Here is a 25,862-nt window from a genome sequence, read left to right on the forward strand (position 1 = left end):
CAGCAGGGAGGCTAACGGCATTTCCCCAGCTCCAGAACAAACAGTTAGATGAGGTGGAGGACGAGTGCTGGCTGGTGGAAGGTGTGGGGGCTGCCAGCTGGAGTCTGGCCCAGGAGGTCGGATGGACGGACAGACAGAGCTTAAACCAAGGGGTTCCCTACAGCGTGGCTGGGCTCTGGGCCACCCAGAATGGACGATGCTTTAACCTTCATTTCTCTAGAGTCCCCTAAGCTTCCTGTGCTGTGCACCGCTTAATGAATAAACGCGGCTGTTCTGACAGCGGCGTGTGAGTGTCACAGCGAACCGCGTGCCATCCCCTGAAAGAAGAGGAGACCCCTGGGGCCGTAGCCCTGATCCTGGGGCTCCGTAATGGGGGTACATGCAGAGCTCCCCCTTTTGCTCACTCCATGCTCTTTGCCAGCCATGAAGCTGATGACGGCGCTGGTGAGGGTGGCACTGAGCGTGAGCCTGCACAAAGACAACAACCAGCGGCAGTATGAGGCCGAGAGGAGCAAGGGGCCGAGCCGCAGGGCCACGGACAAGCTAGAGGCGCTGCTGGAGAAACACAGGGAGGTGAGTGAAGACTAGGCCCTGGGCTGGCAGGTGCAGCGCTAGGGGACGCTGGGTTGGTCGGGTGGGGCATGGTGCTGGGAGTGCTGGCCTGGTGGGGATGGGATGGGAGTGTTGAGATGGTAGGGGCAGGGTGGTGCTGGGGGAGGGTGCTGGGCTAGTAGGAGCAGGGCCCACAGGAGTGGGTGGATGATACCGGTGTCTGTCTCAGCTCCAGGAACAGCAGGAGGAGATCGAGAACATGATGAACGCCATCTTCAAAGGGGTCTTTGTGCATCGCTACCGGTGAGTGCGGGGAGGGGGCCCCGCCAGCTCGGTGTGGTGCTGCAAGGTGTCCGTGGCTTGCCCTGGCACGTGGCACGTGGCACGTGAGGCTGGGGGCGGGGCGGGGCGGCGGCTCATGCATGCGGGGGGGACGAGGGGCGGGCATCACAGGGGCATGCTGCATGTCTTGTCTGGCAGGGACCTGGTGCCTGAGATCCGGGCCATCTGCATAGAGGAGATGGGGAACTGGATGCAGAGCTACAGCGCCTCTTTCCTGACAGACAGCTACCTCAAATACATCGGCTGGACCCTGCACGACAAGGTGGGGGGCTGGGGCCTGGGGGCTGGAGGGGAGCCCGGGGAGCCCGAGGGGGTTCTGGCCTGTGGGGCAGGGAAGGGACGGCCGCTGGGGCTGGCCTGGCTCTCAGCGTTTCTGTGTCCACAGCAGCGGGAGGTGCGGCTCAAGTGCCTGAAGGCCCTGCAGGGCCTATACCGCAGCCGGGAGCTGGCTGCCCGCATGGAGCTCTTCACCAGCCGCTTCAAGGTGAGTGTGCTGCCCTGGGACACCCCCCTCCTGCCTGCCTGCCCGCCCCTGGGACCAGCCCCCCATCTTGGGGAGCCTGCCCTGCCGCCTGCCTGCCTGCCCGCCCCTGGGACCAGGCCCCCACTTGGGGAGCCTGCCCTGCCACCTGCCTGCCTGCCCGCCCGCCCCTGGGATGCCCCCCGGTCCTGGGGAGCCTGCCCTGCCGCCTGCCTGCCCGCCCGCCCCTGGGACCAGCCCCCCATCTTGGGGAGCCTGCCCTGCCGCCTGCCTGCCTGCCCGCCCGCCCCTGGGACCAGCCCACCATCTTGGGGAGCCTGCCCTGCCGCCTGCCTGCCTGCCTGCCCGCCCCTGGGACGAGCCCCCCATCTTGGGGAGCCTGCCCTGCCGCCTGCCTGCCCGCCCGCCGCTGGGACCAGCCCCCCATCTTGGGGAGCCTGCCCTGCCGCCTGCCTGCCTGCCCGCCCGCCCCTGGGATGCCCCCCGGTCCTGGGGAACCTGCCCTGCCGCCTGCCCGCCCGCCCCTGGGATGCCCCCCGGTCCTGGGGAACCTGCCCTGCCGCCTGCCTGCCTGCCTGCCCCTGGGATGCCCCCCGGTCCTGGCGAGCCTGCCCTGCCTGCCCCGGGACACCTCCCACCTGGGAGCGCTGCCCTGCCACCCATCTGTCCCCCTGCAGCGCGCCCTGGGACACCTCCCTCCTGTGGGGCCCTTACCCGTCCTGCAGTGCCCCCCTCTCATGAGTGACTCTATGTTTGGTGGCGCTCAGGGTCGCATGGTGTCCATGGTCCTGGACAAAGAACCCGACGTGGGTGTGGAGGCCATCAAGCTGCTGACCCTGATCCTGCAGTGAGTACGGAGCTGGGAGCCAGGCGTGGACATGGGGGGAGGCCAGGCACATGCCGGTCACTTAAGGAAGCTGGGAGGGGCATGTAGTGAGCCCCATGGTGTGGGGCAGCTGGAGACCCCTCTCCCTGCTCAGGCTCCCGCTCTGTGGGCAGGAACATGGAGGAGATGCTGACAGATGAGGACTGCGAGGCCGTTTACCCTGTGGTGTATGCTTCCAACCGGGCGCTGGCTGCCGCCGCCGGGGAGTTTCTTTACAAGAAGTGAGTGAGTGAGCGTGGTCACAGCACCGCCAGCAGGGGGCGTGGGGCTGCCAACAAATATACACCCTCCTCCCCCCACAACCACCCCATTCAGAGGGGTTTCACCTCCCTCCTCCCTTCAGGCCTTAACCTGCAATCTCAGCCTGTGCTTTTCACAGGTGGCTGAGATACAACATTCCCTCTCCCCTGTTCCAACCCACCAGTCCCCTGTTAAGGTTTTTTCCCCCACTTTGAACTTCAGAGTACAAGAAGTGGGGACCTGCACGAGCACTTCTAAGCTTAATTACTAGCTTAGGTCTGGTACGCTGCCACCAGCCAGAATTGAGTGTCTGGCACACTTTCTGTTCCCCCAAGACCTTTCCTGGGGAACCCAGACCCAAACCCCTTGGGTCTTAAAACAAGGAGAAATTAACCATCCCCCTCCTTTTCCCCCCAGACTTTCCCCTTCCTGGGTTGCCTTGAGAGGCTTTACACCGATCCAAACTCCTTGGATCTTAAAACAAGGACAAATCAATCAGGTTTTTAAAAAGAAAGCTTTTAATTAAAGAAAGAAAAGGTAAAAATTATCTCTGTAAAATTAGGATGGAAAACGCTTTACAGGGTACTCAGATTCCTATAGACCAGAGGGACCCCCCCCAGCCTTAGATTCCAAGTTACAGCAAACAGAGGTAAAAATCTTTCCAGCAAAAGAAACCATTACAAGTTGAGAAAACAAACATAAGACTGATCCGCCTTGCCTGGCTATTACTTACGATTTTGAAACATGAAAGACTGATTCAGAAAGATTGGGAAAGCCTGGAATGATGTCCCGTCCCTCTCAGTCCCGAGAGCGAACAACAAACAAAACAGAAAGCACAAGCAAAGACTTCCCTCCACCAAGATTTGAAAGTGTCTTGTCCCCCTATTGGTCCTCTGGTCAGGTGTCAGCCAGGTTCACTAAGCTTCTTAACCCTTTACAGGTAAAAGAGACATTAACCCTTAAGCATCTGTTTATGACACCCCCACTCACCCCCAGAGCAGGGGAGAGAACCCAGGAGTCCTGGCTCCCAGCCTCCCAATTCTCCAACCCACCAGCCCCCACTCCCCTCCCAGAGCAGGGGAGAGAACCCAGGAGTCCTGGCTCCCAGCTTCCCAATTCTCCAACCCACCAGCCCCCACTCCCCTCCCAGTCCTGGGGAGAGAACCCAGGCGTCCTGGCTCTCCCCTCTCTAATGTGTGTGTGGTTTGCAGGCAGTTTGACCAGGATTGGGAAGCTGGGAAGGAGAAGGGGCGCCGTGCAGGGAGCAGGGATTTCTTCAGGCTGCTGCTGGCTTTCTTCATCGAGAGCGAGGTGAGGGGCACAGTGGGGTTGGGAGGAGCATGGGGGAGTCTGTGTGGGGGCTAGTGTCACCAGGTCTCCCCTACCCTCCCCCAGCTCCATGAGCATGCGGCGTACCTGGTGGACAGCTTGTGGGACTGTGCTGCCCCCTTGCTGAAGGACTGGGATGGCCTGACGCACCTGCTGCTGGAGGAGTCCCCGGAGGAGGGTGAGTGAGGGACAGGAGGCTGCGACACACGGGGTGACAAGGGAGTCACAGCTGCCTGGCAGCCTTCAGGGCTGGTCCTGATCCCTCTCCCCCCAACAGGCTGGGGCGACCAGCAGGAAAACGCCCTGATCGAGATCCTGGTGTCCAGCATGCGCCAGGCCACGGAGGGGAAGCCGCCAGTTGGCAGGGGCCCTGGCAAGAAGGTAAATGCGCCCGAGAGCAGGGAGGGGAGCGCAGTCCATGAGCTCCCCCAGGGTCGTTGGGTGGCTCTGGCTGACATGTCCCCATGGGCCTGGAGACATCAGCACTCCCCCAAGGAGGTGCACGCGCTGGGTCCCTGTGCCCCTGCCCGGAGGTGTGCACGCTGCACCATCTGCAGCCACTGGGCAGGGGAGCCAGCTCTCACAGCACCATTCCTGCCCCAGGTGCTCTCCGCCCGGGAGCGGAAGGCCCAGGAGGACGACAGGGAGAAACTCACTCAGTACCTCATCCCGCAGCTGCCCCAGCTGCTGGCCAAGGTAAATGGAGGGGGAGTGCAGGGAGGGAACCTCCCAGAGGTGTGCCCTGGGCCCCTTCCTGCCTCTGCTCTTCACCTGCGCTGGGGAGAGAGGGGCCATGTTGAAGCAGGAACCCTGGGTCTGGCCTTTGCCCTTCTCTGGGCACCCCAGGGCCTCACGTGCCATAAACTGGAGGGTTCTGCTGTGAGGCTGTTCCCAGCTAGGTTGTACCTAGTGGAAGGTGCAAGAGGGGGGCGTCTCTGCCCATCCTGCTGCCTCCCTGCTTGCGTGACACCTGCTTTGCTCCCACAGTTCTCAGCTGATGCGGAGAAGGTGGCGCTCCTGCTGGCTGCTCCGCGCTACTTCAACCTCAGCCTCTACAGCAGTGGGCGGCTGGAGAAGGTACTAAGGGTGGGGCTTAGCAATCTTGGCTCCTGGCTCCCAGCCCCAGCCCCCTACGTCCCTCCCATAGCCAGGGAGAGAACCCAGGAGTCCTGGCTCCCAGCCCCAGCCCCCCACATCCCTCCCAGAAGTCCTAGCTCCAGAGCTGCCAGTCCAGGAGCAGGGGAGGCCCAGGTGCTGTGGGGCCTGCAGTGCCATGGGAACAGGAGCATCTGGGGTGCGGGGAGTGGGGACTCCATTAGCTGCTTCCTTTGATGTGCTTGCTGAGTTGCACTTTGCTGTCTGGGGACCCCTCCTCTCCAAGTGATGCAAGTAGTGCTGGGGGTCCCCCTGGAGAGGGGTACAGCGAGTCACAGCCTGCGAGCCCTTCTCCTCCCTCTGCAGGAACTGGAGATCCCCCTTTTCCTTCTCCAGTCTGTTCCCCTCCACCACCTTCCCAGGAGCTCTCCCACCTCTGCCCAGCCCCACCATACTCTCTCTCCCCACAGTACCTAGAGCAGCTGCTGGCCCAGCTGCGGGAGGTGATGGAGAAGCACACTGGCCAGGAGGTGCTCGAGGCTGCTGCCCGGGCGCTGTATGTGCTCTGCAACCCGGAGTTCACCTTCTACAGCCGCGTGGACTTGGCACGCAGCCGCCTTGTGGACACGCTGGCTGACAAGTTCCAGCAGGAGGTGTCCGAGCTCCTGCAGGTAGCTCCCAGGGCTGTGGCCGAGGGCTAGGGTTGGGACCCCGTGGGAAGGGGAAGTCACTGCAGGGAGTGCTGGGGTCTGGAATGGTAGCCAGACAGAGGAGTGGAGAGGGCATCTCTCTGTGGGGGGAGGGGGGCCACCAGTGGCATGGATTCACAGCTGCAGAATGGTCTCTAGGAGGGATCCTTCAGTGGGCCAGACCCCCAAGGGGTGGTGGTCTTCTTCTTCCAGTGGAAACCATGTGGCTTCGCCACCTCCTCAGGCTGGACCTCTGGGCCTGCAGCCCCCCTACTTCCCTTCTGCCCCCCCATGAGCTCCATTTAGCAAGTCGCAGGGAGAATCTCGCCCACTCTACAGGGATTAACGGCCCTTGCCTGGTGCTTGCAGTCAGGGTTTTCCCCAGGAATTGAAATTAGGGGGGGTGTTTGAATTTACAGGGTGGGGTGTGTGTCAGGGCCGATGAGGGGTGAGACTGTGAGGGTGAAGGCGGCTCTATGGCACTATAGTAAAACTGAAAACTCTTTCATGACCATTTTATAAGATTTAACTCATGTTTTGAAATCATCACACAAATTAATGTTGGCTACTCAAGCCTTCTATGAAGCGCGACATCTACGTCCTTCTTGGTTTCTTGTTATAATTTTGCATAACTCTGTTAATGAACTTCTTGAATGCAACACGCTCATCTATGGTGGCTTCTCGCGTGTTCAGTATTTCCATTCCCTCAGTTGATATGCTCATTAGTTCATTCACATGATCAGGCAGAAGGCGACTTCTTTCCGAACACAACATTCTATTCAATGGTGAAAAAGAACCCTCACCTGTAGGTGTTGTGACTGGGAATAGCAAGAGATAAATTCCTCCTTTCATCCCAGGAAACAGCACAAAGATCGGGTCGAGCCACTAGCGATGATAAAAAAAAGAAGTTGAAGTCAAATCTTCATTCATTCATCGTATGATATTCCACTCTGTGTTCAAATTCTCTATGCTGTCCTGAGCACATGGCAGCCCCATTGCTGGTAGTGCCTCGCTCCACTCAACCGTTGGTGTTTTATAGGACAGGAAGCTGTAAAAGCTGCGTAGAGGTTGAGTAGAAGCTAGAAGTCGCTGTTGTAGATGTTTAAGAATCAAGTCTGTGTACTTCTTCAGTTGTCTTAACAAACACTTCTTGTCCTCATCACTTAAGGATTCAATATAAATGCCTTCATTAGTCAACTTCTGGACTGAAGTCTCTGCTTCTTCCAGTACTTGTTCGATGGATAGCTCTCTGATTGACCCACATGTAGCTTCTGTTGCTGGACAAAGACAACCCTGTGACAACCCACATCTTAGAAGAGTCTGGGGCGGAGTCGTCTGCGGCTCGACCCTGGGAGAGAAGTGGAGACCTGAAGAAGGGCTGGCACCCTATGGGGTTCCTCCTAGAAACCATGGGGAGCTGAGAGGACACAGACCTGCGAGTTCACAGTAATTACAGTAACTTGGGGCCAGCAGGAAGATGTATAACCATCACCTTAAGAGGGACCTGGTCGAGTTGTGCACACAGAGGGATTGCACGTTGGGAAGCTCACCAAAGAGCAATCCTCGGCTGTTGTCTTAAAATTCCTCCAGCCAGTATTACCGACTTTGGAAAGTATCTACCAAGATGGGCTGGATCTAAGTAGTGAGGCTGGTGGATGACTTTTGCTTCTATGTTCAGAGAAGACTATTGCCATTCTCTCTCTCGTAAGTCTACATTTAACTCTTCTAAGATGTGGGTTGTCACAGATGCAGCCGATGTGTCTTCTATAACTTGAATATCTAGAAATGCATCTACTGGCCTACCGCGGACATCAAGATAATGTACACAATGACTTAATACTTGATGCCCATTTCCATCGGTGCATTCATCAGCCATGTATGCAAATCTTTTGAATGGGGTGAGAGAGGTCTTGTGATGCAGTAGGGACTGTCTGTGTGGGGAGTGGGAGAGCAGGGGAGGACTTTAGGAGATGGACGATGCCAGAGCCTGTAACCTGAGCTAGGTAAGGGAGGGGAAAGGTCAACACCTTTGCCCGGGAAGGGGACAAAAGAAGGGAGTGGCAGGAGGGAAGCAGTTTGAGTTTGGGCTTGGGGCTGTGTGGGCGGAATTCAGGGTATCCTAGCTAGGATCCAAGCACCCTGAAAGCCCAGAAGGACTCGGTGGAGGGGTCCTGACTGTGCCTGCAAGCTCTGCTGTAACCTGTGTTCCTGTTGTCCAATAAACCTTCTGTTTTACTGGCTGGCTGAGAGTCACTGTGGGTCCCAGGAAGAGGGGTGCAGGGCCGGACTCCCCCACACTCCGTGACAACTGGTGGCAGCGGCGGGAGATACTGCACCCCGTGGACGGCGCTTCCTGTAGTAAGTGACTGGGGAGCAGTAAAACGAAGGGGTGGTTAACCCCTGGGAGTGTGTGCCCAGTGAGAAGGACTTTGCAGTAACAGGGTCCCCCGGGGGATTGCAGCGAGCGGTCCCAGGGGCGGAGGAGTCTGCAGCTCGACCCTGGCAGAGAGGTGGTGACCTCAAGAAGGGCTGGTGCACTAGGGGTCCCCCTGGAAACCGTGGGGAGCGGCGAGCACCCCGGCCTGTGAGTGGCCAGCAGGAAGATGTATGCCAAGCGGCGCAAGTGTGACCTGGTGGAGCTGTGCAAGCAGAGGGGGCTGCACCCAGGGAGACGCACCAAGGACCAGCTGATTGCCCAGCTGGAGGAGGGAGACCGCATGAATGAACGGAGCCCTGTCGCTGAGGGAAGCAGCCGAGCAGATGCCGCGCAGGCACCAGTGTCTGTCCCCGCTGGGAGTGGTCAGCCGGCGGACGAGGGCTTCCCAAGACCCCCCCTTCCTAGGCGTAGAGGAAGGGCGGGGAGGAGCCCAGTGTATACCGAGGGCACCGTGACACCCCCGGCCAGCAGGGGATTCTCCCAGCGACGCTCACCCCCCAGCAGGGGATCCTCCCGGCAACGCTCAGCATCCGTGGAGCGGATGCGGCTGGAATATGAAAGGGAGCTGAGACGGGAGGAGCTCGAGTTAAAGAGGCGAGAGCTGGAGGAGAAGGCGAAACAGCGTGAACATGAGGAGAACCAGCGTAAACATGAGGAGAACCAGCGTAAACATGAGGAGAACCAGCGCCAGCATGAGCAGGAGGAGAAGGAGAACCAGCGTAAACATGAGCGGGAGGAGAAGGAGAAACAGCGTAAACATGAGCTGGACCTGGCCCAGCTGAGGAGCAGTGAGGCCCCAGCTGCGGTGAGTGAGGGGGGACCCAAGCCTACAAAGAGCTTTGATAAGCACTTGCTGCCCCGGCGTAAGGAGGGGGAGGACATAGATACCTTCCTGACGGCCTTTGAGAATGCCTGCGAGCTGCACAGGGTTGACCCTGCAGACAGGATCGCAGTTCTCACCCCCTTACTGGACTCCACAGCCGTGGAGGTGTACAGCCGACTGAAAGGGGCGGAGGCAGGGGACTACGAACTGTTCAAACAGGCCCTGCTCCGCGAGTTTGGGCTGACTCCTGAGATGTACCGGAAAAAGTTCCGGAGCCAGCGTAAAACCCGTGAGGTCACGTACCTACAACTGGTCAACCGGGCGCAGGGGTATGCCCGCAAGTGGACAGCTGGGGCCCAAACTAAAGAGGACCTGCTTGACCTATTCATACTGGAGCACCTGTACGAGCAGTGCCCGTCCGACCTGAGGCTGTGGTTGATGGACCAGAAGCCGGAGAACCCGCAGCATGCAGGCCAGCTGGCCGACCAATTTGTGGACAGTCGGGCAGGGGATGGCAGGGAGGAGTCTCGAAGGAGCAGGCCTGCCTCAACGCAGAGAGAGAGTCAACATGGGACCTCCCAAAGGGGGCCTATGGAGAACCCCCCCAAAAGGGGAACATCCAGCGGCAGGTCCCTCCGACCCACTCAAGGGGACCCACGAGATATGGGCTGCTATCGCTGTGGCCAACGAGGTCACATACGGGCCCAGTGCCCCAAGCTCAGGGACAGACCAAGCAGACCCAACCCGCAGAGGGTGGACTGGGTAAAAACCCAATCGGAGGAGGGGCTACATTCCCAGGAAAGGGGGGTTGGCAACGTACCACCTATGGATGCTCCCGGTTCCGGGTTTTTGGTTTACCGGGTGGGCGCGGGGCTGCCCCTCCGGAAAGAGTGCATTGTTTCCCTGGAAGTGGATGGGAGGAAGGTCACTGGGTACTGGGACACGGGCGCAGAGGTGACGCTGGCCCGGCCCGAGGTGGTGGCCTCAGATCGGATGGTGCCCGACACCTACCTGACCCTGATGGGCGTGGGCGGGACCCCATTCAAGGTACCCGTGGCAAGGGTACACCTGAAATGGGGGGCCAAGGAGGGCCCCAAGGATGTGGGGGTACACCAATATTTGCCCACTGACGTGTTAATGGGAGGGGACCTTGAGGACTGGCCTACTAACACCCAGAGTGCCCTGGTCGTGACTCGTAGTCAGAGTCGGCAAATGGCACTGCACCCCGAAAACGGGGAAGGTACTCGACCTGAGGTGCAGGACCCTAACTCAGGGAGCGGGGAACGCCCAGGGGCACAGTGCAGAGAGGCTGCGGCCTCAGACCCAGCCAGCAAGAGAGAGCCGGTCCCCATTCCTGTCCCAGCTGCTGAGTTCCAGGCCGAGTTGCAGAAAGATCCCTCCTTGCGGAAGCACCGGGACCGGGCTGACCTTAGTGCGGTACAGACCATGAGGAGAGGTTGCAAGGAGAGGTTCCTGTGGGAGAAGGGGTTCCTGTACCGAGAATGGGCTCCCCCAGGGGAAGTAGAGTCATGGGGGATCAGGAGGCAGCTGGTGGTTCCCCAGAAGTTCCGTCACAAGCTGTTGTACCTGGCCCATGACATCCCTCTCGCAGGGCACCAGGGAATCCGGCGCACCAGGCAGAGGCTGCTACAGAACTTTTACTGGCCTGGGGTCTTTACCCATGTCCGACAGTACTGCCAATCCTGTGACCCCTGCCAGAGGGTGGGGAAGGCCCGGGACAAGGGGAAAGCAGCTTTGAGGCCTTTACCCATCATAGAAGAACCTTTCCAGAAGGTGGCCATGGACATAGTGGGACCTCTCAGCAAGACGACCCGGTCAGGGAAGAAATACATCCTGGTGGTGGTGGATTTTGCCACTCGCTACCCCGAGGCGGTGGCCTTGTCCTCTATCGAAGCAGACACAGTGGCAGATGCGCTGCTGACAATTTTCAGCCGGGTGGGGTTCCCCAAGGAGGTCCTAACGGACCAGGGGTCCAACTTCATGTCGGCCCTGCTCCGGTCCTTATGGCAGAAATGTGGGGTCCAGCACAACTGGGCCTCAGCGTATCACCCCCAGTCCAACGGGCTGGTAGAAAGGTTCAACGGGACGCTGAAGATGATGCTAAAAACATTTATGAACCAGCATCCACAAGATTGGGACAAGTACTTACCTCACCTGCTGTTTGCGTACAGGGAGGTACCCCAGGAATCTACTGGGTTTTCACCTTTCGAACTGTTGTATGGAAGGCGGGTGAGGGGGCCCCTAGACCTGATGAGGGACGAATGGGAGGGGAAGGCCTCTCCCGAGGGAGAGTCAGTGGTGGAGTATGTCCTGACCTTCCGGGAAAGACTGGCCGAGCTCATGGGCCTGGCCAGGGAGAATCTGGCCCGAGCCCAGAGGAGGCAGAAGGTCTGGTATGACCGCACAGCACGAGCCCGTGCCTTCGCCACCGGGGATCAGGTGATGGTTCTTATCCCCGTGAGGAGAAACAAACTCCAGGCCGCCTGGGAAGGGCCCTTCAAGGTTATCAAGCAACTGAATGAGGTAAACTATGTGGTGGAGCTGTCAAACCGGGCACATCACCGTCGGGTGTACCATGTGAACATGATGAAACCATACTATGACAGGGGGAATGTGGTGTTGGCCGTGTGTGGACATTGGGAGGGGCAGGGAGATGACCCCTTAGTGGATCTATTCCCTGGGACAAAAGCTGGTTCCCCCCTGGAGGCGATTCCCCTCTCTGATCAGCTGACCCCGGGCCAGCACGCTGAGATCAGAGGGGTGCTGCATCTGTACCGACAGCTGTTTTCCAACCAGCCTGGACGCACTAATTTGACTGTCCACCGGGTGGAGACCGGGTCACACCCCCCTATAAGATGCTCCCCTTTTCGGGTCACTGGTAAAACTGCCCAGGATCTTGAAAGAGAGGTCAGGGACATGCTGGCTTTGGGGGTGATCCAGCCGTCTTCCAGCCCTTGGGCCTCGCCAGTAGTGCTGGTTCCCAAGAAGGATGGGTCAATCCGGTTCTGTGTGGACTATCGAAAGCTCAATGCCATCACCGTATCTGATGCCTACCCTATGCCCAGGCCTGACGAGCTCCTAGACAAGCTGGGAGGTGCACGGTACCTCACCACTATGGATCTTACCAAAGGCTACTGGCAAGTGCCGCTGGACGCAGATGCCAGGCTGAAATCGGCCTTTATCACCCCTCTGGGGCTCTATGAGTTTTTGACCCTGCCCTTCGGCCTCAAGGGAGCGCCAGCCACCTTCCAGCGCCTGGTGGATCAGCTACTGAGGGGGATGGAGAGTTTTGCCGTGGCGTATATTGACGACATCTGCGTCTTCAGCCAGACCTGGGAGGACCACGTGTCCCAGGTTAAACAAGTCCTGGACCGACTCCGAAAGGCTGGGTTAACAGTAAAGGCTGAGAAGTGCAAGGTGGGGATGGCTGAAGTATCTTACCTGGGCCATCGGGTGGGGAGCGGCTGCCTGAAGCCGGAACCAGCCAAGGTGGAGGTGATCAGAGACTGGCCTGCTCCCCAAACCAAAAAGCAGGTCCAGGCCTTTATTGGGATGGCGGGGTACTATCGAAGGTTCGTGCCCCACTTTAGTGCCATAGCCGGCCCCATCACTGAACTGTGCAAAAAGGGGAAGCCAGACAATGTGATCTGGACTGAGCAGTGCCAGGAGGCTTTCCGGGCGCTGAAGGAGGCTCTGGTTAGCGACCCAGTTCTGGCAAACCCAGATTTTGACAAACCCTTTATGGTGTTCACCGATGCCTCAGACACGGGACTGGGGGCGGTGTTAATGCAGGAGGATGAAAAGGGGGAGAGACACCCCATCGTGTACCTGAGTAAGAAGCTGCTACCCCGGGAACAAAGCTACGCGACCATCGAGAAGGAATGCCTGGCCATGGTGTGGGCCCTTAAGAAGCTAGAGCCATATCTCTTTGGGCGACACTTCACCGTGTACACCGACCACTCTCCCCTGACCTGGCTGCACCAGATGAAAGGAGCCAACGCCAAGCTCCTGAGGTGGAGCCTGCTTCTGCAGGACTATGACATGGACGTGGTCCATGTGAAGGGAAGTGCCAACCTGACAGCGGATGCGTTGTCCCGGAGAGGGGGCCCTGAACTTCCCCAGGTCACTGGGCAGAGTGACCCCGCTCAGTTCAGTCTCGAAGGGGGGAGAGATGTGATGCAGTAGGGACTGTCTGTGTGGGGAGTGGGAGAGCAGGGGAGGACTTTAGGAGATGGACGATGCCAGAGCCTGTAACCTGAGCTAGGTAAGGGAGGGGAAAGGTCAACACCTTTGCCCGGGAAGGGGACAAAAGAAGGGAGTGGCAGGAGGGAAGCAGTTTGAGTTTGGGCTTGGGGCTGTGTGGGCGGAATTCAGGGTATCCTAGCTAGGATCCAAGCACCCTGAAAGCCCAGAAGGACTCGGTGGAGGGGTCCTGACTGTGCCTGCAAGCTCTGCTGTAACCTGTGTTCCTGTTGTCCAATAAACCTTCTGTTTTACTGGCTGGCTGAGAGTCACTGTGGGTCCCAGGAAGAGGGGTGCAGGGCCGGACTCCCCCACACTCCGTGACAGGTCTTCACTTTTTCAACGGTTGAGTTTTTCACTGTTGCATCACATGCTTCTAGCCAGTCAGTTGTGTTTCTTGCAGAAAGATAGTGAGCATTTGCTGGTCTTGTTCGGAACCAGTGTTCAGCTTCAGGATGAGCAAGTGACAACACACTTAATATTGGCCTCCAGTTCGTAGTGTGTGGTATCTCTTGCTTAAATAGAAAGTATGGTGCCACAGCAATGTTTGTTTGCATGTCTCTTGAGGTTCCACCCAGCTCACAGTGATTTCAGCTGAGCTCTCAGTGGGGGAACCTCGCTGCTAGTGCAGACTGGGCCCTCTCTTCCACTTAGACCTGATTCTCAGTGATTTCAGCTGTAGCAGTCGTGTAACAGAACAAAAGCCTATTTATGGAGCCTAATCAGCTCTGTCTTTAAACAGTGGAGAGGGGCAGGTCAAATAGTACTTGTGACTCGGGCAGACCATCAAGCAAAACACCTGTCCCCATCCTCTCTCGATGCCCTCAATCAGCACAGGCTAATTACAGTTCTACTGCCCTTTCCTCCAAACAATCACTACATTGGCAACACTGCACGTAACTAATTCACAAAATGGGGGGGCGGGTGTGGGGAAATCCCTGCTTGCAGTGACAGTCACACGGCACTTTCAGAACAGCTGGGTTTATTCGTTAAGGAGCGCACAGCACAGGAAGCTTAGGGGAGCCTAGAGAAATGGTTAAAGCATCGTCCATTCTGGGTAGCCCAGAGCCCAGCCACGCTGTGGGGAACCCCTGTGTGTCTGTCCATCCGACCTCCTGGGTCAGACTGCAGCTGGGAGCCCAGGTGCCTTCCAGCAGCCAGCACTTGTCCCCCACCTCATACGCCTCCAGTCCTTTGTTCTCCAGCTGGGGAAATGCGGTTCTTTTTCCAGTGATTGCTCATATTGATTCCAATTAGGTGTGTGCGCGTAATGTGCACACTCGTTGGAAAGCTTTTCCCCTAGCAGCACCCGTCGCGTCGGCTGTGGAGCCCCCTGGAGTGGCGCCTCCATAGCGCTCGTGACAAAGTGGGAATGTTCTTAATGTTGTCTCTGAATACTGTGTGGGTGCCTTGGTTTCCCCTATGCATTTCTTAAGTATCTACGTAGGGGGATCAGGGTGTGTGATTGTTGCAGATCCCTAGAGGGCCAGTGTGATGCTGTCTGCACAGAGAATGGCCAACATCCTGTCTCCTGATAACTGATGGCCTGGGCCCCTCCTTTGCAAGTGCCAACTGAAGGTGTTGGAGAACAAAGAGATCAGGTGGACTCCTGGCCTGGGAAAGGAACAAAGCCCGGAGGAGGAGGGGCTGGAGAGTTTCAGTTTGGAGCTGGCTGGGGAAAGAGAGAGAGGCCCAGACCCAGGTTCTGGCCGCTTTGGCCCCAAGATGGGCCTGACTTAGGGCTCCTGTTTCCTGTACCTACACGCTCTGTTTTGGACTGTGTTCCTGTCATCTAATAAACTTTCTGTTTTACTGGCTGGCTGAGAGTCATGTCTGACTGTGGAGTTGGGGTGCAGGGCCCTCTGGCTTCCCTAGGAGCCCCGCCTATGTGGACTCGCTGTGGGAAGAGCACGGTGTGAAAAGGGTGCGCCCGAAGATGGAGCGCCTGTCTCAACACCCGATCCTTCCCTGTGTTTTTTGAACTGTCTATCCCACTTCTACCAGACATGGTCCCAAATAACATTGGACTGCTGGGTTCTTCGCATAGTGGAAGTGGGATATTTTCTCCAATTCTACTCCTACCTCCCTCCCACCCTTCTTCCCCGTCCCTCTTCAGGGCCCCTTCTCATGAGCAGATCCTTATCCAGGAGGTGCAGGTGCTCCTTGCCATAGGAGTGACAGAGGAGGTTCCTCAGGAGCTAAGGGGCAAGGGATTCTACTTCTGTTACTTCCTAATCCCCAAGGCAAAGGGGAGTGGGGGGGGGGTCTCAGATCCATTCTAGACCTGCAAGGACTCAAGAAGTTGAAGTCCTGCACAGTCTCCCTCAATACAATCGTCCCTTCCCGTGATCCAGGAGACTGGTTCGCTGCCCTCAGCGTGAAAGATGTGTGCTTTCACATAGCTATTTGCCCTGTTCACAGACGCTTTTCAGGATTCATGATCAACCACAAACATTATCAATTCACGGTCCTTCCCTTCAGCCTGTTGACAGCCCCACGAGTGTTCACCAAGTGTGTTGTGTAAAGCCTCCGCTCAATCCAGTAGAATGCGATTGTAAGATTTGTAACTTTTCAGTCATTGCTACTATGATCATTAAGTTCTGTAACCTCTTGCAGACTTGGTAACTGTTAGTCATTGTTAGCATAGCCTTTTAAATTTTGTAACTTTTCCAAGCTTTTTAACCTTTTAAATTACCACTTGTATAACCTCCAGGCTTGGCAATAGTCCATCGCGGGATCAGAGAGAGTGTGATCAAGGGAGCGTGTGTGGGAGATAAGGGAGTGTATGTGGGATGGGTGGAGTGGAACTACAAGGAGAAAAGAGCCCTGATGTAATCTGCCCTGATCAGGCAATCACAGGGTCCTCTAAGGAAAAGAAGAACTGGTATGCGTGAAAAGAACGAGGTCTGGGAATGCTGTGATGGACGCAACAGGAAAACTCAGTGTATGTGACGTGCCTCCCAGTTCCAATAAAAGGAAGAAAGCACGCTCACAGCTCTCTTCTTCTTGGCCTGCTCACGGCTCCGTGACTGCAGGCGGACGCACCAGATCTACTGTGCTTCGGCTTCTCCGCTTCCTCTGCAGTCTCCAGTAACTCTCCGCCTGTGTGTGTGTAAGGGGGTGCATAAGGGTATGACCGCATTGAATGTGTGTGTGCATGAAGAAGCTCTATCCCTTTTCAGTTTGATCCAATAGCGGCTTTTAATAAAACCAATATAAGTGTAACCCTGGGTTGGTTTCTAGTGAAATCGAGGTAACAAAGTGCATGTCTGTGGTAGCAGCCTTCTTCCGAAGGAGGCAGGTGTGGGTATACCCCTGCCTTGACAACTGGCTACTGGGGGGCACACCAGAGAGCAGGTCAGTCTGGTCACATCCATGTTCGAGAGCCTCAGTCTCCTTCTCAGCATGAACAAGTCAACAGTGTCACCGACCCAGAGAATAGAATTTATTGGGGCAGTGGTTGGACTCAGTCCAGGCAAAAGCAGATCTGCCAGAGTCCGATTCCAAGCCATGTCATGCATCGTTCGATGTATGAGAGTCCCCGACCACTACAGCGAGGAATTGCCTCACTCTCCTCAGTCAAAAGGCCACCTGCATGTACGTGGTCCGGCAAACCAGGCTGAGGCTCAGACCTCTACAGACGTGGCTTGCCTCGACATACCTCCCGGGGCGTGACAGCCTGAACTTAGTGGTCACGGTGCCACAGCAGGTGCTCGGATAGTCTGCGAGGGAACTCCCCTCAACTCTCTTTGTCTCTAGTTACGGACACATCAGCTCTAGGTCGGGGCGCACATCTGGGAGATCTCTGAACGCAGGGCCTCTGGGCACAGGATGTGCTCTCTCTCCATATCAGTATCGGAGAACTCAGAGCTGTGCGACTCGCATGCCAGGCTTTTCAGTCTCAGCTGCAAGGCCAGTATGTGGCAGTCATGACGGACAACACCACTGCAAAGTTTTACATCAACAAGCGGAGTGGAATCAGTCCTCATCCCCCTGCCAGGAGGCCCTCAGATGCTGAGAATTCTGTATAGTCCATGCCATTCACCTGGAAGCAGGGGGTCCAGAACGTACTGGCGGACTGCCCCAGCAGGTCCTTCCACAACCATGAGTGGGCCATCCAACGTCATTCACGCCGTTTTCCAGAGTTGCGGGTTTCCTCAGGTCAACCTCTTTGGCCCACTCAGAGCAACAGGAAGTGCCCAGTGGTTTGCTCCTTCCAGAAAAGCAGCCCGGGCTCAATCGCAGACACATTCCTGTTACCCTATGGAGGCCGTCTCCTCTACGCCTTTCCCCCAAGCCCTCTCGTGCACAAGGTCCACAGATACAGTGTGACAATCTTCTCTGGTGTTATCCGGACCGTTGATCTGCTAGGTCACCCCAATCCTTGACTCTGGGAGCCAGCCTGACCCTGCTTTGCTGTGAGAGCCCCCACTCGGGGCTCCACCGCCGACCTAACTGGTGCCACTAGGGGAAAAACTTTCTGACGACTGTGCATGCAATGCACACCCACCTAATTGGAATGGATATGAGCAACACATCTCGAAGAACAAAAATTACGAGAAGGTGATTAACCATTTTTTAGCCTCCCTGCTGAGAGGTGGGGAAATCCATCTCCCTCTGGGTCCCGGCTTGCGGGTTCCTGGTGAGTGGATCTGCCATTGTGTTCTCAGATGTTCCATGGATATGGAGACTAAGGCCCAGGTAGATATGAACACCCACCCTTCTGTCTCTTGGACTGTCCTGAGAGAACACTCCTTTTGCAGACATGGGGTAACAGGTCCAAACAGGACTACAAAGTATTCCCACTTTGTCACTCCCAGGCATTCAAGGAGTGGGGTGTATGGGGCATGTTACTGCAGGCAGTGAGGGTTGGGGGGGCAGGCATTCAAGGAGTGGGGTGTATGGGGCATGTTACTGCAGGCACTGAGGGTTGGGGGGGCAGGCATTCAAGGAGTGGGGTGTATGGGGCATGTTACTGCAGGCACTGAGGGTTAGGGGGGCCAGGTGCTCAGGGAGTGGGGTGTATGGGGCATGTTACTGCAGGCACTGAGGGTTGGGGGAGCCAGGCGCTCAGGGAGTGGGGTGTATGGGGCATGTTACTGCAGTCACTGGGGGTTGAGGGGGCCAGGTGCTCAGGGAGTGGGGTGTATATAGCGTGTTACTGGGGTTTGGGGGTACCAGGTACTCAGAGAGTAGGGCGTGGGGGGGTGGGGTACCAGGCGCTCAGGGACTGCTGAGGGTGCTGTGCTGGCTCCAAGGGGTGCCGTAGGACTGGTACCTAGGGGCCTGCCCTGCTGAGATGTCTTGTTCCCCTCCCCCCAGGCCTCATATCTGGACGAAGATGAGGTTTACAGCATGGCCGCCACACTGAAACGCATTTCCATCCTCCACAAGTGAGTGCCAGCCTGTGTCCCATCCCCTCTCCAGCTCCATCTGGGCAGCGGGGCCCGGTCACGCAGCATTGCCCTTCCCTTCCCTTCCCTTCCCATCTCCCTGCTCTGCCTGGGCAGCCGGCCGGTCACACAGCACTGCCCTTCCCTTCCCATCTCCCTGCTCCGCCTGCTGTCTGTTCACATGGGTCCCCTCGTCCTTGCCCTGCGGTGGGAGGGGAGTGGGGGGCTAGGACGCCCCCATGAGTGAGGCGCTCGCGCTCTCTCTCTCTCTCTGCAGTGCTCACGACCTGACCCCATGGCAGCTCTCTGAGCCCTGCAGCCTCCTCCTCCAGCGAGCTGTGGACACAGGCGAGGTCCCCAAGCAGGTATTGGGGGGCCACTCAGGGAGCCAGGAGCCTGGCCGCCTCCCTACAGCAGGGAACCCAGGCAGCGTGGGGGGCTGTGGGCAGAGGATGTCCTTGTCTGGACCCGGGAAGGGGAGGCAGAGGAAGCAGCGATGCAGTGGGGCAGCTTGGGACTGGGGGGACTGCAGCCCCACATTCTTGCTCTGGGCTTCCATTGCAGGTGGTCATCCCCACCATGACCTGTCTCCACTTCGGCATCCTCTGGGAGCTGGCTCATGTCTCCGGCACCATCCCTGCACAGGTGAGGCTGATGGGGAGGTCCCTGCCAAGAAGGGCGGGGTGGGGGTCAGCCCTGGCCCTGCCTCTGGGTCCCTGCCCCTCACAGCCTCCTTTGCTCCTACCCCAGAAGGAGCTGCTAGCCCTGAAGCGCAAAGTCGCCTCCTTCTGCTCCCTCTGCCAGAGCTGCCTGACCGACGTGGACTCCAGCGTCCAAGAGCAGGTGAGAGGTGGACAAGGGCTGGGAGCCGAGGGCTGGACAGGCTGCAGCTTGGGCGTGCTGGGGAAGGGGGTCTGGAGCCCCCCAGCAGCGCTGTTTGTGGGGTGCTCATTCTGCCTCTGTCTGTCCAGGCCTTCGTGCTGCTGAGTGACCTGCTGCTGGTGTTCAGCCCGCAGCTGGCTCGAGGCGAGCGGGAGGCGCTGGAGCTGCTGGTGTACCGGCCCGAGGTCGCCCTGCAGTCCCAGCTTGCCGGATTCCTCATGGATCACGTCTTCAACCACGCCGAGCTCGTGGGCAGTGGTGTGTACTCGCCCCATGGGGCTGGGGGAAGGGGGCGAGGGCGGGAGAGTGGGCAGGCAGGCTGGGGGGGCACAGAGAAATGGGGAGAGGGATCTGCGGGGCCAAAGCCTCACTCCCTGCCCCGTCCTCTGCAGATGACGAGGACACCGAGGGGAAGATCGAGAGGCTACACCAACGGCGCAACCTGCTGGCCGGTTTCTGCAAACTCATCATCTACAACGTGCTGGAGCTGAGCGCCGCCTCCGATGTATTCAAGCACTACGCCAAGGTGGGGGAGATGCGGGAGGGACCCCACAGCACAGGGTGGGGGGCAGGGACGCACCTACCATACCAAGGGATGGGCATCGCCTCCAGTGTCTGAGCTCCTAGAGCTCGGGGTGTGGATTGGGGGATGGACTCTCTAATCTCTGGGGCTGCGCCAGGCTCCCCGCTGCAGGTGTTGTGACACACCCAGCACATGGGGCCCCCACCCCCCTGCTCTCCCTTCCAGTTCTACAAGGACTACGGGGACATCATCAAGGAGACACTGAGCCGGGCACGGCAGATTGACCGGGACGAGTGGGCCCGCACCCTTCTCCTCAGCCTGCAGCAGGTACCGGGGAGGGGCCCGTGCCCATTGCTGCTTGGGGGAGAGGGGAGTCTGTGTATGGGGGGGGTGGGGGAGCTGGGGAGGCCCTTGGGTTGGCCCGTCCCTGTGCGTCTGTGTAGGGAGGTGGCTGGAGGATGGGGCTCGGGCTGCTGTACGGCCCCATGTCTGACTCTCTGCCCCCTGTGCAGCTGCTGACAGAGCTGCTGCTGCAGCAGGGCCTAGACGCAGTTTACGGCAAGGCCTTCCGGGAGATCCGGGACCTGGCACGACGCTTCTCCCTGTTCTTTGGCCTGCACCAGCTGCAGAACCGCCAGGCGCTGGTCGCCCTGCACAAGTGAGACAGGGAGCTGGGTGGGGGCATGCTGGGAGTCCGGGAGCCTCTGGGACTTGGGGAGGGGCATGCTGGGGTCAGCACTTAACGTGGGGGTGGGAGGGCTGGCACTTGGACTTGTAGGGTTTGGAGTCCCCCCCTTCCTCCTATCCTGCTCCCCATCTCTCTTTCTCTCTCCTGCCCAGGGCTGGGATCAAGTTTGCCTTCCAGGAGCCAGCACCCTCTGGCTCAGAGCTGGGGCCCCTCAACCTGCCCTTCCTGGAGGTGCTGAGCGAATTCTCCCCCCGCCTGCTGCGCCCGGACAAGAAACTGCTGTGAGTGCCCAGGGTGGTGGGCCGAGGGGCTGGGAGACAACTGGGCTTTCAGGAATGCTTGGGGGGGTCATTACAGTGGCCCCCATGCTGTAAGGGTTAACCTGCCTTTGAGGAGGTCAATAAGCATGTAGACAAGGGGGACCCAGTGTATAGAGGGTATTTCGATTTCCAGAAAGCCTTTGCCCAGCCCCCTCCCCTAAGGCTCTTAGGCAAAGTCAGCTGTGATGGGACAGGAGGGGAGGTCCCCTCCTGGATCAGTAACTGGGTAACAGACAGGAAACAAAGGGTAGGAACAAATGGGCAGTTTTCAGCGTGGAGAGAGGGAAATTGTGGTGCCCCCAGGGGTCTGTGCCGGGCCCCGTCCTATTCAACTGAGTCATAAACCATCTGGATAAAGGGTGAAGAGTGAGGTGGCAACATCTGCAGATGATACAAAACTGCTCAGGATAGTTCAGTCCCAGGCAGGCTGGGGAGAGCTACAAAGGGATCTCCCAGAACTGGGTGACGGGGCAACAACGTGGCAGGTGAAATTCAGTGTTGATCAATGCAAAGTGATGCACATTGGAAACATCATCCCAACTCGGCATCTCCAGGGATGGGGGCTGAATGAGCTGTTCCCGCTCAGGAGAGATCTTGGAGTCCCTGTGGAGAGGTCTCTGCAAACACCCATCCATGTGCAGCTGCAGCCAAAAAAACGAACAGAAAGTTGGGAATCATTAAGAAAGGGAGAGAAAATCAGACAGAAAATATGTTGCCTCTCTATAAATCCAGGTATCAGAGGGGTAGCCGTGTTAGTCTGGATCTGTAAAAGCAGCAAAGAATCCTGTGGCACCTTGTAGACTGACGTTTTGGAGCATGAGCTTTCGTGGGTGAATACCCACTTGGTCAGATGCATGTACTGGAAATTTCCAGGGGCAGGTATATATATGCAGGCAAGCTAGAGATTATGAGGTTAGTTCAATCAGGGAGGATGAGGCCCTGTTCTAGCAGTTGAGGTGTGAAAACCAAGGGAGGAGAAACTGGTTTTGTAGTTGGCAAGCCATTCACAGTCGTCCTTTAATCCTGAGCTGATGGTGTCAAATTTGCAGATGAACTGAAGCTCAGCAGTTTCTCTTTGAAGTCTGGTCCTGAAGTTTTTTTGCTGCAGGATGGCCACCTTAAGGTCTGCTAGAACTTGGGGTAACCCAATGAAATTAATAGGCAGCAGGTTTAAAACAAACAAAAGGACGTATTTCTTCACACAACGCACAGTCAGCCTGTGGAGCTCTTTGCCCGAGGATGTTGTGAAGGCCAAGACTATAACAGGGCTGAAAGAAGAACTAGATCAGTTTCTGGAGGGCAGGTCCAGCAATGGCTACTAGCCAGGCTGGGCAGGGATGGTGTCCGTAGCTTCTGTTTGCCAGAAGCTGGGAATGAGCGACAGAGGATGAGTCACTTGGTGATTCCCAGTTCTGTTCATTCCCTCTGGGGCACCTGGCACTGGTCACTCTCGGAAGACAGGACACTGGGCTGGATGGAATTTTGGTCTGACTCAGTGTCACGGACTCACAGGTTGTGCCCACTCTTGGCCCCGTGCAGTCCATGGAGGGTGCCCATTTCAGTGCGACAGCCCTTCTCGGGGGTCAGGCCCCTCCACCTCCTGGAGCTGCACCTCTCTGAGCCTTAGCACGTCTGTCTCTTGCTGTGGGCCCTCTCAGGGAGTCCACGCGCTCTGGACCCCCCGGGCCTCCTCACCCCCTGAAGGGGTTGATGCAACCCTGCTCTCTAGACCTGAGCGACTCTCAGCCAGCATAAAACAGGAGAGTTTATTGAGAGTTGAACCCAGCACAGGAAACTCTCCAGGCCTCAGGCCTGGCCTCCCTCAGCCCAGCACATCCCAGTCTCCCTGCATCCAGGTGAGCTCTACCTGCTCCTCCTCTCCAGCCCAGAGCCTCCCTGCTTCCCAGCTGAGCCTCCAATATCCAGGTCCCAAGCCCCGTCCCTGTCCATTGGCTTCTCTCCAGGTAAACAGGCTCGTAAACAGGAAGGCCTGGGTCTCCTCTTCTCTCTTCTGTCCTCTGGCTGGAACCGGCTGGTCGGGTCACCGGGGCCTCTCTTCATAGCCCATTGTCCTCCCACTGGCCAGAACCGGCTGTGTCTCCTGAGCCAGGTCTCCGGGTCGTCAGTCACTGGGGTCTCCATCCTCTAGGCCATTGCCTGGGGTCCCGAGTCCCTCTCCAGTCCTCTGTCCCAACAAACTCCCTCTCCTCTCCCCTCGTTAAACCAGTAACACCCGGGGACACTGAGTCCCACCCCCTGTGCATGCAACCCCCTGGAAAACACAGAAAACCCCCACTTGGTCACACTCAGTATGGCCGTTCTTATGTCCATATGCCTTCCCTCCCACAGCCTGTCCTACCTGGAGCAGACCTGCCAGGCCAGGCTTTCCCCACCACAGAGGGGGAAGCTCTGGAATTCACTCCTGATGTATCGCCGCTCGCTGAAATCCCTGGATGACATGGGCTCCGATGCCAGCCGGATTGCAGCCCCCCGACCCCGCAGGAGACCTGGCTCCGCAGCCAAGAGGAGGCGTCTGGATGGTGAGGGGCAAATGCCACACACTGCTGCCCCAGCTAGGAAATAGCAGGTGTAATGCTGCTTCCAGTGCCTAGTCCAAAGTGTGAGCGCCAGTCTCAGGGCACAGACAGGCCCCTCAGGGACAGGTGGGCTTACCCGTGTGCTAGCTGGTCCCTCGCACGCAGCATCACAGCAGTGTCCAGTTTACAGCCGCTCCCAGAGAGCCAGTCCCTTCCCCCAGGTCAGTTCCACCTGCGGGCTTGTGGCTTGTGAACCTGGGAAAGGAAACCAGGGAGTTACTCACAAGCTTGAAGCAAGTCGACAGAGAGCCACTCAGATGAGTTACAGTGGTAAGTTTCAGGTGATGAAGCTGTGTGTCCCCTGGGGTAAGGCAGTCACACCTACAAACACACCTTTCCCCACCAGCGTGCAAACAGGGTAATCAACTCCTCCTCAGGGGCTTCAGTCCCTACCTGCTGGGAGGAGTCGGCCTGCATGACTCTCCTTCATGGGGCAGAGGGCAGAATGGTAAAAGCCGGTGTCCTTTTGCTGACAGGCCCCAGGGAAGTTCCAGGTGCACTGTCCCAGCCCCTAGCACTAATGACTGTCTCTCTCCTGGGCTGGCGGCTTGCACAGTCACAGGCCCAAACACAAGCAAGCAGTGTGGGACACCGATGGTACACGTGAGATTAGTGCAGGCAGCAGCTCCCAGTTGTAAAGTCTAACCCTGTTCTTCCCATTCTAACACCTGCGTTGCCAGTGCTAGCACACCAGTGAACGGGACGGCTGTCAGCGTTCGACTGAGACACGGGCACATTGGTGCGAGATTCACCTAGGGGGCTGCGGGTCAGGATTGAGGTGCACTGGCAGACCTGGCGGGGGGTGGAGAGCCAGGGCTGGGATAGCAGGGGCTGTGGGTCAGGATTGGGGGGGCACCAGCAGAGCTGGGAGGTGGGGGAAAGCCCAGGGATAGCAGGGGGCTGTGGGGGAACCCAGGGTGCAGGTAGGGGAGAGGGGACAGTGAGGTGACTTGGGGGCCAGGACTGGATCACCTGGCATCTGTCTCTCTCCTGTTGCAGACTCGTCTGAGCGAGGGGATTCCAGTCTCCAGCTGAGCAGCCGCCTGGAGACCCCAATGCTCACGTCGACGGCACTGAAAAGGGGACGCCAGCCGGGCAGCCCGGCGCAGCTGCAGGAGGAGGAGGGGTCCGAGTCGGACTTCGTGCAGAGGTGAGACCCATGGGGGGCAGGGCAGAGCCAGCCAGGATGGGGGGCGGTTTAACCTGCTCTGACCCTGCTGCCCTCCTGTCCCTTGCAGCCAGCCCTGGTTCAGCTCCCAGCGCTCCCGAGAATCACCTGGCCGGCGGCAGCAACTCCTGGCCCCCCGGAGCACCTCGAGACTTGGGCTGGGCAGCAGGATGGACCGGTGAGGAGTCATCACTGTCCTGAGGGGCAGCTCTCCCTCTCTGGGCCGGAGCCCCCTTAACCCTGCCCTGTGTCCCCTAGGCTTAGCCTGATGGAGGAGGAGGATGAGGAGGAGATGGTGATCCAGGAGGAGAGCAGCGACGAGGAGGATGCCCAGGGCCTGGACATGGTGAGGGGTCCCTTGGCCCTGCCCCAGCGGGAAGGGCTATTGGTGATGTGTCTAGGGCCTGTGAGCCCCGGCCTGACTGGGGCAGGCCCCTTACATGCAGCCTGGCTGGGGATGAGCCTAATAGGAGCTGCGTCCAGCGGGGTGTCCAGGGCCTGGCCCCCCACAGCCCCTTCCCCTGGGGCTCTCTCTGCTTTGCAGCCAGGACGCTGTCCGGCTGACTTCCTGGTGGCAGGAGGGGCCTGGGCTGGGGGGCACAGAGGGCACTAAGGCACTGGTGTTTGCCTCTCCAGCCACTGAGCCGCTCGCACAGCTCCCAGGGTGAGCAGCTCCGGGACCTCTTCGACTCCACCATCCTTGGCATCGAGGTGAGCTCAGGGAAGTGTGAGAGCAGGAGGGGGCACCTGCCATGCTGCAGTGGAGAAGCCAAGTCTCACTGGGAATCTCTCCCCCGCAGGATCCCTGACGTGGCTGGAGCACGGTGGAGCCCACCCCTGTCCGGGACCGGGGCCCTCGCTGGGCGTGGCCTTTCTCAGGGAATTACACAGCAGCCTGTTCTTCTGTTGCACTTTTATTGCGTCCGGCTCCAGGACCAGGTTCCCAGTGTGGGTGAGCACCCTGGGGACTCTGGGTCGATGGGTCTGGGCCGGGCTACTGTTACACACATTACGGGGTTGGTTCTATCCATAAATAAAGGTCTTTATTGCCAGACCCCTGTGTGCGGAAAGGTGACTAGCCTGGGAGAGGGGACATCCTAGGACTGGCTGCACAAGGGCAGGGAGATGGATGAGAGAGTCATTGCTGAGGGTGA

The 25,862-nt window shown here is 58.2% G+C and overlaps 1 protein-coding gene across 3 annotated transcripts in view; it reads left to right on the top strand.

The window, feature by feature from the left end:
• STAG3 (stromal antigen 3) overlaps nucleotides 1-25,601 on the top strand; it is a 37,063-nt gene extending 11,462 nt beyond the window's left edge. Inside the window, exons 7-33 of one of the 3 annotated variants that reach the window (XM_050933386.1) lie at nucleotides 422-573; nucleotides 782-855; nucleotides 1,033-1,156; nucleotides 1,280-1,378; nucleotides 2,143-2,222; nucleotides 2,375-2,482; nucleotides 3,713-3,812; nucleotides 3,897-4,008; nucleotides 4,108-4,211; nucleotides 4,434-4,526; nucleotides 4,818-4,907; nucleotides 5,396-5,596; nucleotides 18,460-18,530; nucleotides 18,808-18,895; nucleotides 19,095-19,175; nucleotides 19,281-19,373; nucleotides 19,502-19,670; nucleotides 19,805-19,938; nucleotides 20,161-20,262; nucleotides 20,448-20,593; nucleotides 20,776-20,904; nucleotides 23,293-23,483; nucleotides 24,540-24,690; nucleotides 24,779-24,886; nucleotides 24,967-25,054; nucleotides 25,345-25,419; nucleotides 25,509-25,601. In XM_050933386.1, the coding sequence (XP_050789343.1) occupies nucleotides 422-573; nucleotides 782-855; nucleotides 1,033-1,156; nucleotides 1,280-1,378; nucleotides 2,143-2,222; nucleotides 2,375-2,482; nucleotides 3,713-3,812; nucleotides 3,897-4,008; nucleotides 4,108-4,211; nucleotides 4,434-4,526; nucleotides 4,818-4,907; nucleotides 5,396-5,596; nucleotides 18,460-18,530; nucleotides 18,808-18,895; nucleotides 19,095-19,175; nucleotides 19,281-19,373; nucleotides 19,502-19,670; nucleotides 19,805-19,938; nucleotides 20,161-20,262; nucleotides 20,448-20,593; nucleotides 20,776-20,904; nucleotides 23,293-23,483; nucleotides 24,540-24,690; nucleotides 24,779-24,886; nucleotides 24,967-25,054; nucleotides 25,345-25,419; nucleotides 25,509-25,517 (2,972 nt within the window). In that variant the 3' untranslated portion in view covers nucleotides 25,518-25,601. Of the gene's footprint in view, nucleotides 1-421; nucleotides 574-781; nucleotides 856-1,032; nucleotides 1,157-1,279; nucleotides 1,379-2,142; nucleotides 2,223-2,374; nucleotides 2,483-3,712; nucleotides 3,813-3,896; nucleotides 4,009-4,107; nucleotides 4,212-4,433; nucleotides 4,527-4,817; nucleotides 4,908-5,395; nucleotides 5,597-18,459; nucleotides 18,531-18,807; nucleotides 18,896-19,094; nucleotides 19,176-19,280; nucleotides 19,374-19,501; nucleotides 19,671-19,804; nucleotides 19,939-20,160; nucleotides 20,263-20,447; nucleotides 20,594-20,775; nucleotides 20,905-22,799; nucleotides 23,235-23,292; nucleotides 23,484-24,539; nucleotides 24,691-24,778; nucleotides 24,887-24,966; nucleotides 25,433-25,508 lie in introns of those variants that run through there. The other 2 variants (XM_050933385.1, XM_050933387.1) reach the window with 2 other exon arrangements.
• Nucleotides 25,602-25,862: the final 261 nt, after the last annotated feature.

Source organism: Gopherus flavomarginatus, chromosome 23 (assembly GCF_025201925.1).
Source record: "Gopherus flavomarginatus isolate rGopFla2 chromosome 23, rGopFla2.mat.asm, whole genome shotgun sequence".
In the NCBI taxonomy this organism is placed as follows: Eukaryota; Metazoa; Chordata; order Testudines; family Testudinidae; genus Gopherus; species Gopherus flavomarginatus.